Source organism: Phacochoerus africanus, chromosome 5 (genome assembly GCF_016906955.1).
Source record: "Phacochoerus africanus isolate WHEZ1 chromosome 5, ROS_Pafr_v1, whole genome shotgun sequence".
In the NCBI taxonomy this organism is placed as follows: Eukaryota; Metazoa; Chordata; class Mammalia; order Artiodactyla; family Suidae; genus Phacochoerus; species Phacochoerus africanus.
In genome coordinates, this window is record NC_062548.1 from 56,887,950 (window position 1) to 56,906,023 (window position 18,074).

At 51.3% G+C, this 18,074-nt stretch overlaps 1 protein-coding gene across 1 annotated transcript in view; it reads left to right on the plus strand.

Annotated features, from left to right (window-relative positions):
* RFX8 (regulatory factor X8) overlaps positions 1 to 18,074 on the plus strand; it is a 67,438-nt gene that overhangs the window by 48,174 nt on the left and 1,190 nt on the right. Inside the window, exons 8-14 of the mRNA XM_047779188.1 lie at positions 153 to 266; positions 1,758 to 1,908; positions 3,206 to 3,264; positions 4,696 to 4,852; positions 7,708 to 7,802; positions 11,020 to 11,134; positions 14,924 to 15,225. Coding sequence (XP_047635144.1) covers positions 153 to 266; positions 1,758 to 1,908; positions 3,206 to 3,264; positions 4,696 to 4,852; positions 7,708 to 7,802; positions 11,020 to 11,134; positions 14,924 to 15,225 — 993 coding nt within the window. The remainder of the gene's footprint in view (positions 1 to 152; positions 267 to 1,757; positions 1,909 to 3,205; positions 3,265 to 4,695; positions 4,853 to 7,707; positions 7,803 to 11,019; positions 11,135 to 14,923; positions 15,226 to 18,074) is intronic.

An 18,074-nucleotide genomic window follows, 5' to 3' on the forward strand; every position in this document is an offset into this window, starting at 1 on the left:
CCAGTTGTAAAATCCAACTCGGAAAAGCTGAGAAGCAAAACTCTCCCTGGATCGGGATGAACTTCACCCCTTACACTTGGGACTGACAAAGTGGGTGTGGTCTCCCCAGGCACAAAGGGGTGTTGAGAGAGACCTTCTGCTCTTTGCATCAGGTGGAGGGCCTGCTCATGTCCTTCTGGAAGTCTCTGCAGCAAGACGCGGTCATGCTCATGTCATTGCCTGACGTGTGCCAGCTCCTGAAATGCTACGACGTTCAGCTGTACAGGGTAGGACTCTGCCTGGGATGCTGGTTTGTAGCCTTTCCAGAAATAGATCCCAGATGCTGGGGTTAGAGCCTCTGACCCCTGCCCTGCAGGGTTGTGACCTCAGGCCTTCTGAGGAGTGAGTGGTGGGGCTGGTGGGCCAGGAGCCTTTGGCGCTTTCCCTAAAACTCAGTTTTTCTTTCTGACTTCAGCGAGAGCCTGAGTTACCTTATGTAGAGAAATGCCCAGCACACCTCCTGACCGTGGCGGCCAGTGGCCAATGGGACCCAGATTGAGTCAAAGTCCTTCCTCTGATATTTCAACAAAAGAGGACTTGTTTAAATGAGTAATTGGAATAGTTGCTATGGATCATTACATGACTGCCAGGGTTTGTTGGCTTGTTTTTGGTTTTGTTTTGTTCTGGATTTTTAATTTTTAAAAAAATTATAGTTGATTTAGAATGTTGCGCTAGTTTCTGCTGTGTGGAAAAGTGATTCAATTACATACACACACACACACACACACACATTTTTTTTTGGAAGTTCTCAGGCTAGAGGTTGAATCGGAGTAGCAGCTGCTGGCCTGCACCACAGCCACAGCAATGCTGGATCCAAGCTGCATCTGTGACCTACATCACAGCTCATGGCAACACCAGATCCTTAACCCACTGAGTGAGGCCAGGGATCGAACCTGCGTCCTCATAGATGCCAGTCAGATTCGTTCCACTGAGCCATGATGGGAACTCCATATATATTCTTTTTTATTGCTGATATCTTTTTAAAGGTCTGTCTCTACAGTGATTCTTGTAGTTTGAGGGTTAATTATATATTATTTCTGTGGTGAAATTGTGGTCTTCTTAAGCCAGTTGTGAACCTTTACCTTTTGTTTTTTTAGGAAAAAAAAAAAATCTAGTGCTTCTACATTTTTAACACAAAGGTTAAAAACTGGAGGCTGAGTCCAGCCCTTAAATATTTTGTTTTGACCTCCCCCTCCTCCACTGCAATATTTGTCTTTGTTTAAAATTTTGTATCAGTCATCAGCATTTAAAAATCTTTGAGGAGTTCCCCCTCGTGGCGCAGTGGTTAACGAATCCGACTAGGAACCATGAGGTTGCGGGTTTGGTCCCTGCCCTTGCTCAGTGGGTTAACGATCCGGCGTTGCCGTGAGCTGTGGTGTAGGTTGCAGACGCGGCTCGGATCCCACGTTGCTGTGGCTCTGGTATAGGTTGGTGGCTATGGCTCCGATTAGACCCCTAGCCTAGGAACCTACATATGCCGCGGGAGCGGCCCAAGAAAACGCAAAAAGACAAAAAAAAAATCTTTGAAAGAATTCGGATTCCAGCCACTCCAGCCTGATGCCCTGCCCCACTGGGCAGTGGCTGGGCCTGCATGGTGGCCACACCATCCGTGGGGTAGGAGCCTCTTTCTCAGTCTGTGGCTCATGTGACCTTCGGCCAGCTGTAACCAGGGCTGCCCGCACTGGCTGGAGTCACAGGTCTTGATGCTTCTGTTGTAGGGGATCGAGGACATTCTCCTTCACGACTTCTTAGAAGATGTTTCCATTCAGTACCTGAAATCTGTCCGGTTGTTCAGTAAGAAGTTTAAGCTGTGGCTCCTCACGGCTTTGGAAGGGTTTCCAGGCCTCTTACAGATCTCCAAACACAAAGGTGGGTCTCAATGGAAAAAAATAAAAATCGTTATTAAGAACAAATCAACAACAACAAAAGAAACCAGAGGAGGGTCTCAGCAGGGAACATGGGCTCTGCTTGCATGGACAGAGGGGGCTGTAGGGCAGGCTGCCTCTGTGTGCAGCTCTCCCCCAGCACTAAGCCTGCCCATGCCTGTGGAATTCCCAGCCAAGGAGGCGGTGGGGAGGGTCCTGGAGAGAACCTGGCACCGGGTCTTGCTGGGAAAGGGGACCCTCACCACCACCCCCCGCTCTGTCCCTCCTTGAGGCTGCTCCCAGGCTTCCTAGTTGAGGGTCCTGCCTGAAGCCTCGCCCCCCTCAGTCACACACCCCTCCACACCCAGCAGTTACTCTAACAGTGATTCGATCAACTAACAACCTCCACGGCCCCCTCTCCCCAGATGGTCACTCTGTTCTGCCTGGTCTCCGGCCCATCCCTGTCCCCAGCCCCCAGGGACCCCATGACCCACTGGTGCCCCCAGCAATGAAAGACTGGTTGTCCCCTAAAAGCCCTTGTTCCTGCTGCTTCTGTGCCTGGTTGGCCTCCCTCATCCCATTTCCCAGCCAACTCCTACCTATATGTTAAGGCGTGGGCTGAATGTCCCCTTCCAGACAGAGCCGTCACTGATACCTCCTTCCCTAGAACCCCTTACTTTCTTCTCCCTGCGTCTCACGCTGTTGGAAGGATGTTTGTGCATCTGGTGACCCACCCTCTGAGAATGAGCCCTGGACTGGGAGGTTACTCCTGTTCCTCCAGCCATGCAGCAAACACCCAGCAGACACTGCAACAGTGTCTCTGTAAATGAACATGTGAATAATGAATCCATCCAAGGACATGCCTCCTCGCATGTTCTCACCTCTGACCATTTCCTGAGGAGAGGATGTGGGGTTGAGAAAGTTAGGGAAACTCTGGGCTCCTAGACAGAAATCCTAAACTCCATGGAGCACACGTGGCAGAGGCTGGATGACATCATTTGTCTGATCCAGGGGTGGGGATTTGGTCAAGATGCCCCTGCCAGGGTCTCAAAGCCACTGGGGAAAGGGTGAGTGGACAGGAAGGCAAGGATGGAGGGCCCTGGCGGTGGGGCGGGTGGCGGCTGTGCCCTCCTGGGCAGACGTGGGCCCACTGTATGCCTGTCTGTATGCACCACCTGTGTGCCCTTCTTATGCACTGCCTATATGCACTTCCTGTATGTGCCTCCTCTTCCCTGCTGTCCTCCAAGCGAACTTGAATTTGTTATGGTGACAGTAATGGCCATATGTATTGTTCTTAACAGAAGTTACCGTGTTTGTCAAAAGACTGAGAAGAAAGACCTACCTTTCCAACATGGCAAAGGTAGGTTTTAGCCAGACAGGAGGGAACAAAGCAGTTTCCTCTGAGTGAGGCATGAGGCTGCAGGTGTCTTTCTGAGTGGGCAGCACACCCTGTGCCAGGAGGCCCCCCGCACTCCCCTCAGAGGGCAGGCTAGGAAGGCCTGCCAGTCCCCAGGCTCTCCCTGTGAAGGAGAGGAAGTAGGCCCAACAGGTCATGGCAGAGCCAAGACAGACAGACGGACAGATGGATGGATGGACAGACAGAGAGCCCTCCACCCCTTGTGGCCCTGGGGACTCATGTGTGTCAGGCCATCAGGTCCACCTTCTCACTCCTATGTGGTTGTGAAGCTTCACTGTTAGGGGAGGGTGGAGGGGGCTGAAAAAAGTAAAATCCAGGGAGTTCTGGTTGTGGCTTAGTGGTAATGCACCCGACTAGCATCCACGAGGGCTCGGGTTCAATCCCTGGTCTCACTCAGTGGGTTAAGGATCCTGTGTTGCTGTGAGCTGTGGTGTAGTTCGCAGACATAGCTCAGATCTGGCGTTGCTGTGGCTGTGGTGTAGACTGGCAGCTGCAGCTCTGATTTGACCCCTAGCCTGGGAACCTGCATATGCCACAGGTGTGGCCCCCAAACAAACAAACAAACAAACAAAAAACAGAGCGAGAAGGAAAAAAAAAAAAATCCAGGGGGTGGGATTTCTGAAATCCCATGGCAGCAGGTCAGGACAGAGCCTGGGACTGTCCCTCTGCCCCAAGTCAGCCCCCAGCCAGGGGGGGCATCCAGCCAGGCCTGCCCTTTGACCATCTCCACCCTCCCCACACAGAACTCTGCGAAGACCCGGGTTCCTCCGGGTTGTTTCCCCTGATGTACCCAAAGCCCATCAGCTTTGGGCACCTTCACCTTGACCGTCCTGGCCCTACAGCTCGACCTTTATCCCGACCTGCCTGGGGCTTCCAGCTCAGGCTGCAGACGCACACCCCCCCCCACACACACAAGCCATTTACCAAACAAGAAGGATAGCTTCCGAGTCCCCGCGGCCGCCCTCCACGTCCACCCACACTGGTGCTTCTCCAGAAGCATCCTTGCCCTGCACTCCCTCAGTCACCCACTGTTTCCCACTCTGGAGAATGCAGGCTCCGTGAGCAGGTGCAGAAACTAAGGAACCGGGAGAGGAGGACCCAAGGGGACTGAGACCCGCCAGGCTCACCACGCACCATAGGCAGGAGCATCCTAAACGCCACCTTTCAGTAAGGCAGCTCTAGAACGGGTGAAATTCAGACACTTTAATTGTCAGCTACGATTCAGTCGGAGTGGGTGATTTACCACCCAACTCCCCCCTTCTTCCTCTTCGACAACAACACCCTGGTCATTTGAAGGGGGAGAGGGAGGGGCGGGGATGAGGCCAAAGTAAGAGGACGAGGTTTTCTCACGTCATGTGCTTCCAACGTCTTTAGACCATGAGGACGGTGCTGAAAAGCAGCAGGAGGGTCAGCGTCCTGAAGTCAGACCTAGATGCCATCATCCATCGGGGCACTTTGGGTATTTCTAAGAAGGCTCTGCCCAGGGACCCGAGCAGCGCTGACGACCTGGAGGAGGACGCGGAGATGAAATGTAAGCTTCTGCGCAGCTGCTTGGTTGCCACGTTAGTGTGGCTGCCTTGGCCATCATGAATGTATGAGTTTCCTGATAAAACTGGAACGTTCCTCATTTTCTTTTTTAATTTTATGGATGCACACGTGGCATATGGAAGTTCCCGGGCAATGGATTGAATCCGAGCCGCAGCTGTGGCAATGCCAGATCCTTGAACCCACTGCACCAGCAATGGAGGGATGGAAACTACACCCCTGCGGTGACCCATACCACTCTGGGTTCCTTACCTGCTGCACCGCAGCACGAACTCCTAGAATGTTCCTCTTTCTTTTTTAAAAAATTTATTTATTTATTTATTTATTTTTAGGAACACACCTGCAGCATATGGAATTTCCCGGGCTAGGGAGTCTAATCAGAGTTGCAGCTGCCGGCCTGTGCCACAGCTCATGGCATGGCTGGATCCTTAACCCACTGAGTGAGGCCAGGGACTGAACCCATGTCCTCATGGATACAAGTCAGGTTAACCTAATAAGCACCAATAGGAACTCCTAGAACATTCCCCTTTGCCATTATAATCTATCTGCTCATACACCTCTTCCTGCAGTTGGTGAGGAACGAGCAGGGGGAAACCTTTTCCAGGACCTGCCCTGAGGTTCTGGCACGTGTTTGCCAAGTGTGACTGCCACTGGACAGCATTTCTTATCTCCTTTGGAAACCCTCCCTGAGTCCCTCTTACGTGCTCAGAGGGTCTCTAGGGTCCTAAGTTGGACTGACTCGGTGCTCTGCCTTGCCAGCCTCTGCTGTCACTGCCATCAGAACCACCAAGTGTTATTTTTAACAACGTGAAGTTTAACCAGGGTGCCTCCACTACTTTCCAAACAAGTGGCATGTGGTGTTCTTGCCCTTTGCTATGGGGGCTGGGGGGGGGGAGGCGTTTCCCCCTCTGCCCATCTTGAGTTCTAATGGCTGGACTGGTAATAAAATTGATGCAGGACAGATTCACAGGAGGAAAAAAAAAAAAGCAAATTTCAGTTCACGTGCACATAGGTGTCAGAGAAATAGGGCCTAAGAAGTGGCTGAAACAGGCAGCTTTTCTGCTTTTTACACCAAGAAACAATATATGTGTGAGGAATTGACAGCACAAAGAAACTTTGGCTCGGGGTGCCCAATTAGTGAAGAAGCTAAACAGCATTTGGGCTTGGGAGTAAATGAAAGAAGCAGCAGGTGTGTTTATAGAGGCTTCTTGGGCTCAGTGCCCCATCTCTGGCCAAAGGGTGTCTCTTTACGCCCTGGTTCAGGGAGGGCTTTGCTCACACAGGACATTGATTTCCTGTTTTCAGGGAGGCAGAGGGGTGGGTCAGAGTCCCTCTGGTGTTGGCTGTTTCCTAAGTAACTTTAATTTAAATTAACCAATATGCCATTGAGGCACATTTGGGGTCACCTCTTCTGGGCCCCAACACTGCCTGACAATTGTAGTTAATCTTAAGGGAAAAATCTCCATTGCACTAAGAGCTGGCCCATGGCACTTTTAGGTCACTGGGAGGGGACAATAGTGAGAGCAGGCATCCCCCCATTGGGGAGATGGGAGCTGCTTCAGGAGGGGCTGCACACCTCTTACCCCCAACTCCCCCAGCCTCAGGGCCAGTCTCTCAGCCTTAGTGTGAAGGCTGCTGAGAGGGGTCAGTGTGCATAAAGCTGCCCCCTGCCCAGTGCCTGGAGCCCCCTCAGGTGTGGGCCGTGGGCTTTGTCTTGGCCCACCCGACAGGGGGCTGGCATATGGAACCACCTCGGCATTTCACAACCACCTGGATACGTGGATTCGGCAACGTGTAAAGTACTGCAAATTGTCCCGTCCTCTTTCCTTGACCTTAAGGGAGGGCTGATGTGGTCGGGTCATACCAGTTCTTAAAGGAATAAAATAGATCCTTACTTGTTGGTGGGTAGCCCCTCCCCCGCTCCTGTCCCTGATTAGCTCCCCTACCCCAAATCCCAGGGCCTCCCCTCCAACCAAACGAGCAGCCGAAAAGCCAGCACCTAACCGAGCAGGCTCAGGGCTCCCAGACCACTGGCTTCCCCGAAAATCCCAGGTAGCCACCCAAAGCTTCCTCTCACCCCCAGCCCAAGCCAGGGAGGCCTCTCCCCAAGGCGTCCAAGAGGCTGCTCAGGGCTCCTGAGCTCCTGTTGGCATCCTTGTGTGTCCTTCCAGGAGGGCTCAGAGCCAGCAGAGAGATGACACCTGGCTGGCAGGTGCCTGAGATGACCCTGCAGGATCTTTAGGTAGAGGCTGACCAAGCCTGAGCTGGGCCATAGCAGCCCACTGGATTTGCCAAACCCTGCTTGGCATGTGGTGCCACTCATGTGGGGAGGCCGGAGGCTGTCCTTCGTCTCAGTCTCAGTGTTGCCTTCGCAGGTGGGGTCCCGAGTCCCAGCCTCACCCACACCCGGGCTCCGCCCCTCAGGTCTGTACTGACGGGTCTGTAGCCCCAGGCAGGGCTGCTAACCTCTCTCGGTAGCTTTGATGTCCATCGTCAGTTAAAGGACTTGAACAAACCACCCCTTTCATGAAAACAGCAGGGATGGGTGAGGTCATGTCTGTATCATGCAGTGAGCTCACTGAAGCCGGGTTCTGTGTAATTACAAGGTGTAGTTGTTATTTCAAAATATGTCTTCCCATTTCAACAAGTAGCAGAGGCGGTTGCTAGAAGGCAAGGCCAGGGAGCTCTGAACCAGACGACCTGGGGTGACGCATCCAGCTCCGGCAGGCAGGCTTTGTGTTGGAAATGACTGCGAGGCTGCGGTGGGTGTTACAAATACCTACAGAGAAATCCCGCCACACTGCTCTCACCATCTTTTGTGTTGTTTTTGTCTCCTGATAGGTTTAAGCAGTTTAATTTCTCTGCTGGGCATGTCAACAGACCTGAGTGTGTTCCTGAATTGTCTGTCTTCAAATCTCCAAGTATTTGTCTTCCAGGTACAAAGCCATGATTGATTTTTTTTTTTTTTTTTAAGAGAGGAAGTAGGTGTTGGTCATCCTAGCCACATTCTAGCACTGAGTGCCTGGGACCTGGTACAAAGAAAAAGGGTTTTCTCTAGAGCTCTGGGCGCAGGTGTGTCCAGGCTGGCATGAAGGTTCAGGATGGGCAGGTTGTGACTCAGAGGCTGGCACATCATTTGTGTGTGAGAGTGAGAGTGTGTGTGTGTGTGCACAAGTGTACGTGAGGAGGCATATGAGTGTGTGTGCATGTGGATGCGTGTGTACCAGGCAGGAGTGTTTAGGGGGAAGATGGGTCTGTTTGGGGACAGTGCTTGCCTGGGGGCTTAGCACTTAGTATCAGGCTTGAGTTCACAAAAGCCAAGATGAATTGGTTTGGGATGTGGGTGGATTTGGTCCTTCTGTTGGCCATGTCACTTGGGACTCCATTCAAGTAGGTGCTTTGGCTTGATTGTCATTGTCATCTGCACTGGCAGTCACCCTGTAAGAGCTAGAAATGCTCTCGGAGGAGACCCCAGTACCCTGGACCCAGTGGGCCCCCAGCCTGAGGCCTCATACTCTGAAGGCCGCAGCAGCTGGAAAAGGCCCTGTTGAGGGAGGGGGCCACACGGGGAGGTGATGGGCGTCGAGGATAAAATCGGCTGAGAAAGGGAGACCCTGTTCCCAAGAGAGGATGGCAGGAACAGAGCAGGCACACGGGCAAGGCGGGGACTGCTTTGGGAGAGGGGAGACATCTCTGGGGCAGAGAGGGGGTACCTGGAGGGCCTGGGCCTGGACAAGGACTCGCCTCTTCTCCTTAAGCCTCCTGTCCCCTTTCTTCCTGCCCCAGAAAACTTAGGAAGGAGCTTGAGAGCTGGTTCCAAGCCTTGGCAGGTGTCTATTTCCATCCTTTGCTCCTTGGAAAGAGTCATCCCAGGTCCCGTGTGGTTTGATTCCCCCCCTCCTCCCCGGATCCCTGGCAGAGCTCATGATTACCCGTGGTAATGCGTGCGGTCGGAGAGCTGGGGAGACACCCATTCATTCAATAGGATGAAGGTTTCCATCCTCTGCTCCTTGTGTGGGTCACTCATGCAGCCTCGGCTTTACCCAGGCTGAACGCATGAAGCCCTCTGGTATTGGTCCTGCCCCGAAGCAGCGCCGGCTCATCTTGTATCCCAGGCCACGTCACACAAATGTTTCCATTGCCACACCTGGAAGCCTTCACAAGCGAGGCATCTTAGAAAAAGGGTGTTTTTGTAACTGCCTGCCTTTGAAGGGCTTATTTTGGTAAAGAAGCTTGGCTGATTAAAAAAACAGACTATCATCAATGAAATGCTCAGACTGTTAAAATGTAAAGCCTCAGGCTTGTCCGAGGTGACTCACAGCCTCAGCTGACAGCATCTGGTGGCGCCAGTGGAGGGAAGGGCTCGGCTGTGTCATGTTTCACTTCGTTCCCTAGTTTGGACCCAAGAGTAATTTCTTTCTTTCTTTTTTTTTTTTTTTTTTTAGGGCCACACCTGGGGCATATGGGGATTCCCAGGCTAGGGGTCACATCGGAGCTGCAGCTGTTGGCCTACACCACAGCCATAGCAACGCCAGATCCGAGCTGCATCTGTGACCAACATCATAGGTCACGGCAACACCACATCCTTAACCCACTGAGTGAGGCCAGGGATCGAACCCACAACCTTATGGTTCCTATTTGGATTTGTTTCCGCTGCACCACGATGGGGACTCCCCAAGAGTAATTTCTAAATGTAGCAACCTGAGGTATTGCAGGTGCAGAGGAAAGCTCGGGAATGTTCTTGGTCCACGAGTGAGGTTTGCATGGAGACGACCCACAGCTGCTTCTCTGGATGGTTTTAGGAACCATTCTTGTGTGTGTTGGATGCCAGGAGGCTCCTCCTGAGAGCCGGGAGCCAGGTGGTCCCAAGTCATGGGGGGGAGGATGCCACTGCCAAGGGGCACCAACTCAGGTTCCCTGCCCCACGCAGTGGGACCAAACAAACTGAAATGTCAGATTTGGGAGCCGAGGAAGGTTTATTGCAGGGCCGTGCAAGGAGATGCATGCTCAGAATACCCCCAACTCCCCAGAGGGTTCTAGCAAAGCAGTTTTACAGGCCCGGTGAAGGAAGGCGGGGAGAGGAGGCGGGGTCCCAGGGTATATGATCAGCTCGATTCTCTGATTGGCTATCAACAGGGCAGTCAACATGATCAATCCTTAGGCACCAGTAGGTCTGGGGGTTATTCGCTCATGATCCTCAGGTAGTTAATTTCTCCCATGTGGTGGTGGTTGCAACATCTGAAAAACTCGGGAAATGTGCTTGAGCTACTATAACCTGGGTGCTTTAGAGGATACTGCGAGATGGGAGAGTTCTTTCCCCTAGAAGCTGCATAGGGTCCTGCTCCATTACAGGTGGGGTCCACACCTACCCAGAGCCCAGGTCGGTCCTTGGGGGCTCTCGCTGGGGGCTGAGGAGAGGCCAGCATGGAAAGGGCACCTGCTTCTTTCAGGCCGGGCTCTGCAGCTCTTCCTCGGAGACTTGCGGTTGAGCCGTGGGCACTCCTCAAGCAGGAGATGCAGGAGAGGCTCAGGGATTCCTGCCAACCTGTGCTGGGAAATTCAGCGACTGTGGCTTCATGATTCATCCCAAGGCTGCTGTCAGTCTAGTGGGGAGATCCTTTGTCTACACTCGGATACCCAGCTTAGTGCTACGGAGGCTGTCAAAGGACCTTGACTCCACTATGCAGGTGGACCTTCTAGGCCTTAGATAACACAGCTGGTGCAGCGCCCAGCTGTGAGCTTTCCACAGTCAGCCCATTCCTTCCCATCACGGTGGGAGTCTGCGCCCCTTCTCCACCGCATCAGACTCCACAGCCACTGCCAAGGAGGCTTCAGCAAGTCCGCCTGCGAGGTTCCTCTGCCGCTCCCTGTCAGTGACCTCTTTTTACAGATTGTGTCGGATTAGAAAAAGAAGTGGGCCACTCTAGCACCTCCTTCCTTCTCTCCCCCAACTTCAAAGGGTCTTGCCTGGAACCATCTCCATGGGAGATGGCGGGAGATGTGACACAGGCCAGGGCCTCCTCTGTCCTTGTCTTTCCTTCTTCCTGTCCCCGTTTGGCTACTTGACTGTGCCTGTGCATCACCCATGTAATCCTTGATTTTTATCATAACCCCCAGCATTTTTTTAAATTTTATTCACAAAAAATCTAACAGCCAAGCAGAAGCAAAGAGGAGTTTATCAGATTGGCCGCCAGCTTCCAGCTGAGATGGAATTTCCTTCTCACGGCTGTGAGCAGAGCTATGACCCTGTGCCACAGAGACAGCTTCGGTAAGTCCAGGGACACATGGCATGTTGTATTCTACCTTTCACAGATGTTATTGCAGCAGGAGTCTTTTCCATTTTGCTATATGGAACCCACTCATCGTCTTCTAACCTTTTTATGTAAAATACGGCACAGACACAGAGAACCAGACAAAACTATATTCATCTTTTTATAATGATAGGACAGTGGGACCACACCTCCCTCTGTCCTGCCATCATTATTTGACAAGCAGGAAACGTCTCCTGGGTTTGGGGGGGTTTGTTTTTGTTTTTGTTTTTTCCACACGTGCAGCATGTGGAAGTTCCTGGGCCTGGGACTGAACCCTCGACACAGCAGCAACCTGAGCCACAGCAGTGACAACTCTGGATCCTTAACCTATTGCACCACCAGGGAACTCCTCTCCTGGGTTTGAATTGTGTCCTTGTGGACATTCTAAGAAAAGCCCCGAGCACCCCCTTTTCTCTGTCTCCCAGCTGAGATAGAGGGGGAAAATGAGTTCTTTGAGGGCCGTCAGATTTAACTTTCAGGAAGAACAATTGATAAAATCCCCACTGTGTGCAAGGTGGAAGAACAATTGATAAAACCTTCTATGTGCAGAAGGTGGAAAGTAAAGCAGAATCTGTTTTGCAAACTTTCTGTGCTGGGGAAAGTCACATCTGCCAAGCTGGGACCTGGACGCAGCACAGGAGTCTTGTGGGGAGGGAAATTCACCACTGAGCCCTCCAGCCTCACCCAGGGGGTCACTCGTCTCAGCAGATTTTTGTGCATCCTTGCAAAGCCCCAGGCACCTTCCTGGGCACTGGACACCCAGCCATGGACACACAGCTCTCCACCCCATAAGCTCACACACCAGTCAGAGTGAGGAATCCCTGCCCCAGGGCTGCCCGACACCCTGGCTGCGGGTCCACGGAGCAGGAAGAGGAGACGAACCCTATTCTAGACCATTCTGCAAACACTGAGGCTCTTTGGAGTGTGGCGGCAGTGAGCAGCTGCAGAGGTGACCCCATTCATGATAAGGCTCCCCTTAGAGGAAGCTCAGAGGGAGGGCTTTATGCTGAGGCTCTGCCCAGGGCAGAGTTCAGGTGCAACCACGGAAGGTTATCCAGGCCTGAAGTTGGTGCTTTGCCCTTTGTCTTCCTATCTCCGCTAAAGGCAGAGTATTCTCACTGTTACCAAGTGAACAAGTAAGTGTGCTTGGCCACAGTGAGGCCGCACAGCACCGAAACATCAGAGTTTGGAGCAGAGGAAGGTTTATTGCAGGGCCATGTGAGGACACAGGTGGCTTGTGCCCAGAAAACCACACTCCCTGAAGGGTTTCAGCAAAGCATGTTTAAAGGCCGGATGAGGCTAGGGGGTGCAGACTTCTTGGTGCCGGCATCCTTTGTTCTTGCCGCTGTCCACGTAGGTCAGATCACTGCATTCCCGTAAGCCTCCAATGAGAAAAATGTTATTCTTTGTTCTGCAACTTTTATTTTTTAATTTTTTTTTGGTCTTTTTTTTGCCTTTTTTTTTCCTAGGGCCACTCCCACAGCATATGGAGGTTCCCAGGCTAGGGGTCTAATCAGAGCTGTAGACACCAGCCTACGCCAGAGCCACAGCAATGTGGGATCCAAGCCGCATCTGCAACCTACACCACAGCTCACGGCAACGTCGGATCCTTAACCCACTGAGCAAGGCCAGGGATTGAACCCGCAACCTCATGGTTTCTAGTCGGATTCATTAACCACTGCACCATGACAGGAACTCCTGTTCTGCAACTTTTAATCTCTATGAATGGAAAAGTATCCAACTGAAGTGCACAGGGGACTATACTGAGTCTCTTGAGATAGAACATGATGTAAAATAGTATGAGAAAAAGAATACATATGTCTGTACAACTGAGTCACGTTGCTGTACAGCAGAAATTGACACAACATTGTAAATCAAGTATACTGTCCTAAAACATTTTTTTTTAAATAAACACATTTAAAAATCAAACACAAAGCAGAGCTATACCCTTCAAGGTCAGTTCCTTGAGAATGAGCTCTTCCTGTATATTGCAGGCTCAAGGCAATATTCTGAACTCCCAGCAAAAGCAGCAGAATACATGGGTTCAAGTAAAAGGAATATCTAATACGGAGTCAGATTTGTTCGCCCCTCTTGTGACAACACTCATTTTTCCTTTTCGTGTGGACGGTGGTTTCACAAAGTTAGACACGCCAGGAGTTGGTGGGTCAGGCTTATTCCATAGCCGGTCATGCCTCTCGCAGGGCCAGTATCACCAAGATCCATCAAAGAATATAAAGCTTTGACGTGGACAAAAAGCATCAACACATCTTTCTGAGGTTATTGCCACATTCACTGTCTTTGAGTTATTTTACAGATCTGTCAATTGTATCAAACTGGTAATGATACAAATGATTATTCTGCACAGAAACGCCAACTAGCATATCTGGTGGGTGCATTTGACTTCTGTCCTGAGGACATTTGCGTTTGGCATCCATTTGTAAGTTAATGTCAGTGGCATGCTTTACTGTCTCTGTACATGTAGTGCTTTGAATTCTCATCAGTTGCAACATTTTACTCATGCCCTCATTGATTGCGTTTCATAAAATCTCTGACATACATTCATTTTATATCTGCATGGGCCATGGTTTTACCTTCATTAAAAAATTATCTTATGGAGTTTCCATTGTGGCTCAGTGGGTTAAGAACCCAGTTAGTATCCATGAGGATATGGGTTTGATCCTGGCCTCGCTCAGTGGATTAAAAGTCCAGTGTTGCTGCAAGCTGGGGCATAGGTCGATGATGAGATTCATCATGCGTTGAGCTGTGGTGAGGTTACGGATGTTGCTTGGATTTGGTGTGGCTGTGGCTGTGGCTGTGGTGTAGGCCGGCAGCTGCAGCTCTGATTTGACCCCTAGCCTGGCAAATTCCATATGCCGCAGGTGTATCCCTAAAAAAAGAAAAGAAATTATCTTTTAGTTGAGTTCCCACTGTAGCGCAATGGTATCAGCAGCATCTCTGCAGTGTTGGGACGCAGGTTTGATCCCTAGCCAGCACAGAGAGTTAAGGATCTGGTGTTGCCGGGAGCTGTGGTATAGGTCACAGACGTGGTGTAGGTCACAGATCCTGCATTGCTGTGGCTGTGGCTTTGGCCAGTGGCTGTAGGTCTGATTCAACCCCTAGCCAGGGAACCTCTGTATGCCTCGGGTGCAGCCCTAAAAAGAAAAAAAAAAAAAATGGAATTAGCTAGATCTCCCCCCTACCCTTGTTTTTAGCTGAACATCAATAATCCTTTTCTTTTCTGGAAACAAAGGCCTTGGGATTTGGAGCACTCAGCCGAGCCATGCTCTGTCCTGTTCCCCATCCCCCAAACTCCCTCATGACAACCCTCGCTGGCCCATGTGAGAGAAGGCATCCCTTACCCACTTCCCTCCAGGAGATGCAGCCACACATGTCACAGCAGGTCCCTCACATCCCCACGTGCCCACCTTGGGAGGCCAAGGGACACGTCTTCTAGCTCTGAGGACAGCACCCCTTCTCCAAGGGTTGCTTTTTTCTCATCTCACATGGGCTGGGCTTTGCCTTCCCTTTCATGGCTCAGACCATCAAGCTTTCCATCCCGAAGCCACCTCTCTGGGGTCCTCTGAGTGAAGGATGTTACGCAGGTGGTGGCCCCTGCCAGAGACCCTCAGGATCAGCCCCTACAAGGGAGGCTTAGCACTCCAGAAAAGCTGTTCATTTCACAGGGATCTGTTCACTTGTCCATCTGTCTGTCTGATCACTCCTTTGGGGTTGTTATTTCAACGTAGGCTCCTGGCATCTGTTTCATCTGCTGCTCTTGGAATATGTGATTCACATACTTCAGTCCTGCATAGAGGAGGATGAGGAGGACGAGGACAACGTGGGCAACCTCCAGGAAGAGCTCCCAGAAGACCAGTGGCCTTTCCAGCCAGACCAGGGGCTCACGCACCCTCCAGAATCCTCTCCAGCTCAGGAGCATGACAGCCCAAGCGAGGAGCCCTTGCGGGTGACGCTGAGACCTGGGAGCCAGAGCTGCTGTGCTGTGGTCAGGGTCCCAGGCTTCCTGGTGGACACCGCCACGGGCAACAAGGTACAGACCCCGGGGGGCCCACCTTCGGCACAGTGTTTTCAGGGACATGAGAACTACCAGGCGGTTAGGAAACCCACAAAGGTCACGTGGTCCAGGCAAGGATGCGGGACTCTAGATTCAGCTTTGCTTTGACTGATTTTGCCAGGGGAGAGGATAACAGTGTGTCTAGTGACCACCAGTCAGCTCAGGTCCCTGGTCCCCTGAGACCTACCCGGTCCCATCAGAAGTGTGGATTGCCTGTCCCTTGCCTTTCTTGAGCTGGCCTGGCCTGCTTAGACTTCTGAGCAACTGGTCACTGCTCCTGCTCAAAGGTGGGGCAGGCACTGAAAATGCTTCTGCATTCATTGAAACACTGAATAGTCTGAACAGAAAGGATTTCAAGAAGATGGAATTGGGGTACATCTTGAAAGATCTAAAAACAAGAACTGCTCTTTATCAAATACCTCCTGGATTCCCTTGCTCTGTGTTATCTCAAAGCCATACACCCTTGCAGGATATTGGTTCTTATCATTTTTATGCCATGGGTGAGGAAACGGGCTCAGAGAAGCCAAGTGAGCTGTACAGAGTCACACAGCAAGTAGGCAGCAGAACCGAGGTGGGAGCCTGGTCTGCCTGATCTCAAGTCCATTCTGCTCCCACAGCACCAGGAGGGACAAGGGAGATCCAGCCCCCAAGAAGAATAGGACCCAGCTTTGCAGAGGTCTGTGATGGGACCTTGAACGCTGGGAAGAGGAACCAGACAGAGGGCTGGTGGGTGGTGGAGGGAGGCTGGTTGGGAAAAAAATCTTAACAACAACTGTCAGTAACCATCTCTAAAATTTCTATATACATTTGGAAGTTTAGCATCGTCACATAGCATTTCTTTCACGCCCACTGGTTCCTCTTTTGAGTCGATGAGGAGTTTGTTTCGTGGGCCACTGAAGGCAGAGGCGTGACCTCGACCTGGGAGAAACGAGGTCACGGCCACTGACTGCTTCACAGCCCATCTTTGCCACAATCCTCTGAATAACCAGAACCTTCCCAGGGCCCTTCCTTCTAACCAAACCCCATTCCAAGCTCCCTGGGGTGCTCTGCACTTGGACAGACTGAGCAAGACTGGAGGAGATGCCCACTGCTCTGGACGGAAATAATAGGAACAAAAGAGCCGCCTCTCTCAGGGTCACCAACCCTGTCTCTGTTCCATCTCTGTTTTCTTACTCGACACAGTAAATTCACACATCCAGCTGCCTTCGGCGCTCCCGCTGGTGCTGTGGATTCCGACATGTCTGTAAAGAGAGGGTTATGTGAAGAGCCTGGAAACCTGAAATCCTGGTCCCCAATCAGGGACCCCATGGTGGGTGCTGGGAGGCCCTAGAAGAGGAGCAGTTGGGGGCAGTGAAGTCCTCACCTTGGCTACTGATTCTGGGCTGTGAGCAGACAGAAAGCCAGCTAGGTCTGAAGAAGGGCTGGGATGGCCAGGCTGTGCCCAGGAGAATGTCTCTCCCTGCCCCTGACCCTCTGGAGAACACAGCCCATCCTGGGGCCAGTGGGAGCTCACCTGAGTCACATGGAGCCAGCATCTGTGCTGGACACTCAGCCCCCACCCATGCAGGTCCCCACTCACTGGCTGGGGCCAGAGACCAGCTGACATGCCCCTTGGTCACCAAGGCAACAGGACCTGAACTTTTACCTCTTGGCCACAGTTGGAAGAGGGCAGAAAGCAGATGCTGCTGGGCTCTGTGTGCTGGACACTTAGAGGCATCATTTCAGCAATGCAATAAGACAGTGCTGTCCTTGCCCCCATTTCACAGATGGCGTGGCTGAGGCTCACCAGGGCTTGGCTGAGTCATGCACCCAAGGTTACTTTGCTAATAGCCAGCAGAGCAGGGGCCAAACCCACATCCTCCCTCCAGACTGTCCTTTCCCTGCACCCCCTCTCTCCAGGGGCTACTACCAGGTGCTTTGATTCCAAACGTGGTGAGTTGGGATTAAACGAAAAAATCTTCAAGTCTGATGATTTGGGAAAATAAGTGGGCAGTTCTGGTACATAACTTCTGGGTTCAAATACCCCCATCTTCTGCTTATTAGCTGAGAACCTTGAGCAAGTTGCTTAATTTATCTGTTCCTCATCTACAAGATGGAAATAAATATATCTAATTCCATAGGGCTGTCATGAGGTTTAAATACATTAATTATTGTAAAATTCTTAGAGCATAGTAGGTCCCCACAACCCTAGTTCTCATTATTATTTCTCCAACAAAACCCCCTCATCTGAACACTTCCGTAATGCTCACTCCCCTAGGCACTCTGAACTTCCTTGCAATGGGGTTTGACCTACATTTAATTGGTGGAAATCAAGAAGACATTAGATATTTAATTGAACTACTTAATAAGGCAATATAAGCAGATAAATGTCAGATAATCCAAGGCAGTATGCATTAGAGATTAATTAAACCCGTCTCTGCTCATGCATGCCTGCTGAATTAGCTATAATGACTTAGACAATCTAACACCAAAAAGTAATGCCCGTCTGATTTTCATTGCATTCATTATTCAGCATTTGCACTCATCATCAACCAAAAAGCACACCCTCTGTGTCCCATCTGCACTCATCTGCCGTAAGTTAGCGCTCAGTCAGCTGCACCTCTGGGGCTGCCTTTGAACAATTCAGCACTGCCTTGCACCTAAGGTAACAACTAAAATCAGCAGTCCCCACGGCCACATCCATCTGTCGCTCTTCTCCATTCTAGCGGTGCTCCAAATAGTAAGAAGCCAAGGCATGTTTAAGAATAAAAGGAAAAATCACACTGATGTTAATTACAGGCACTCCCTCTTTAAAACCTACGACACAGTTTTTAATTTAGGTTGTG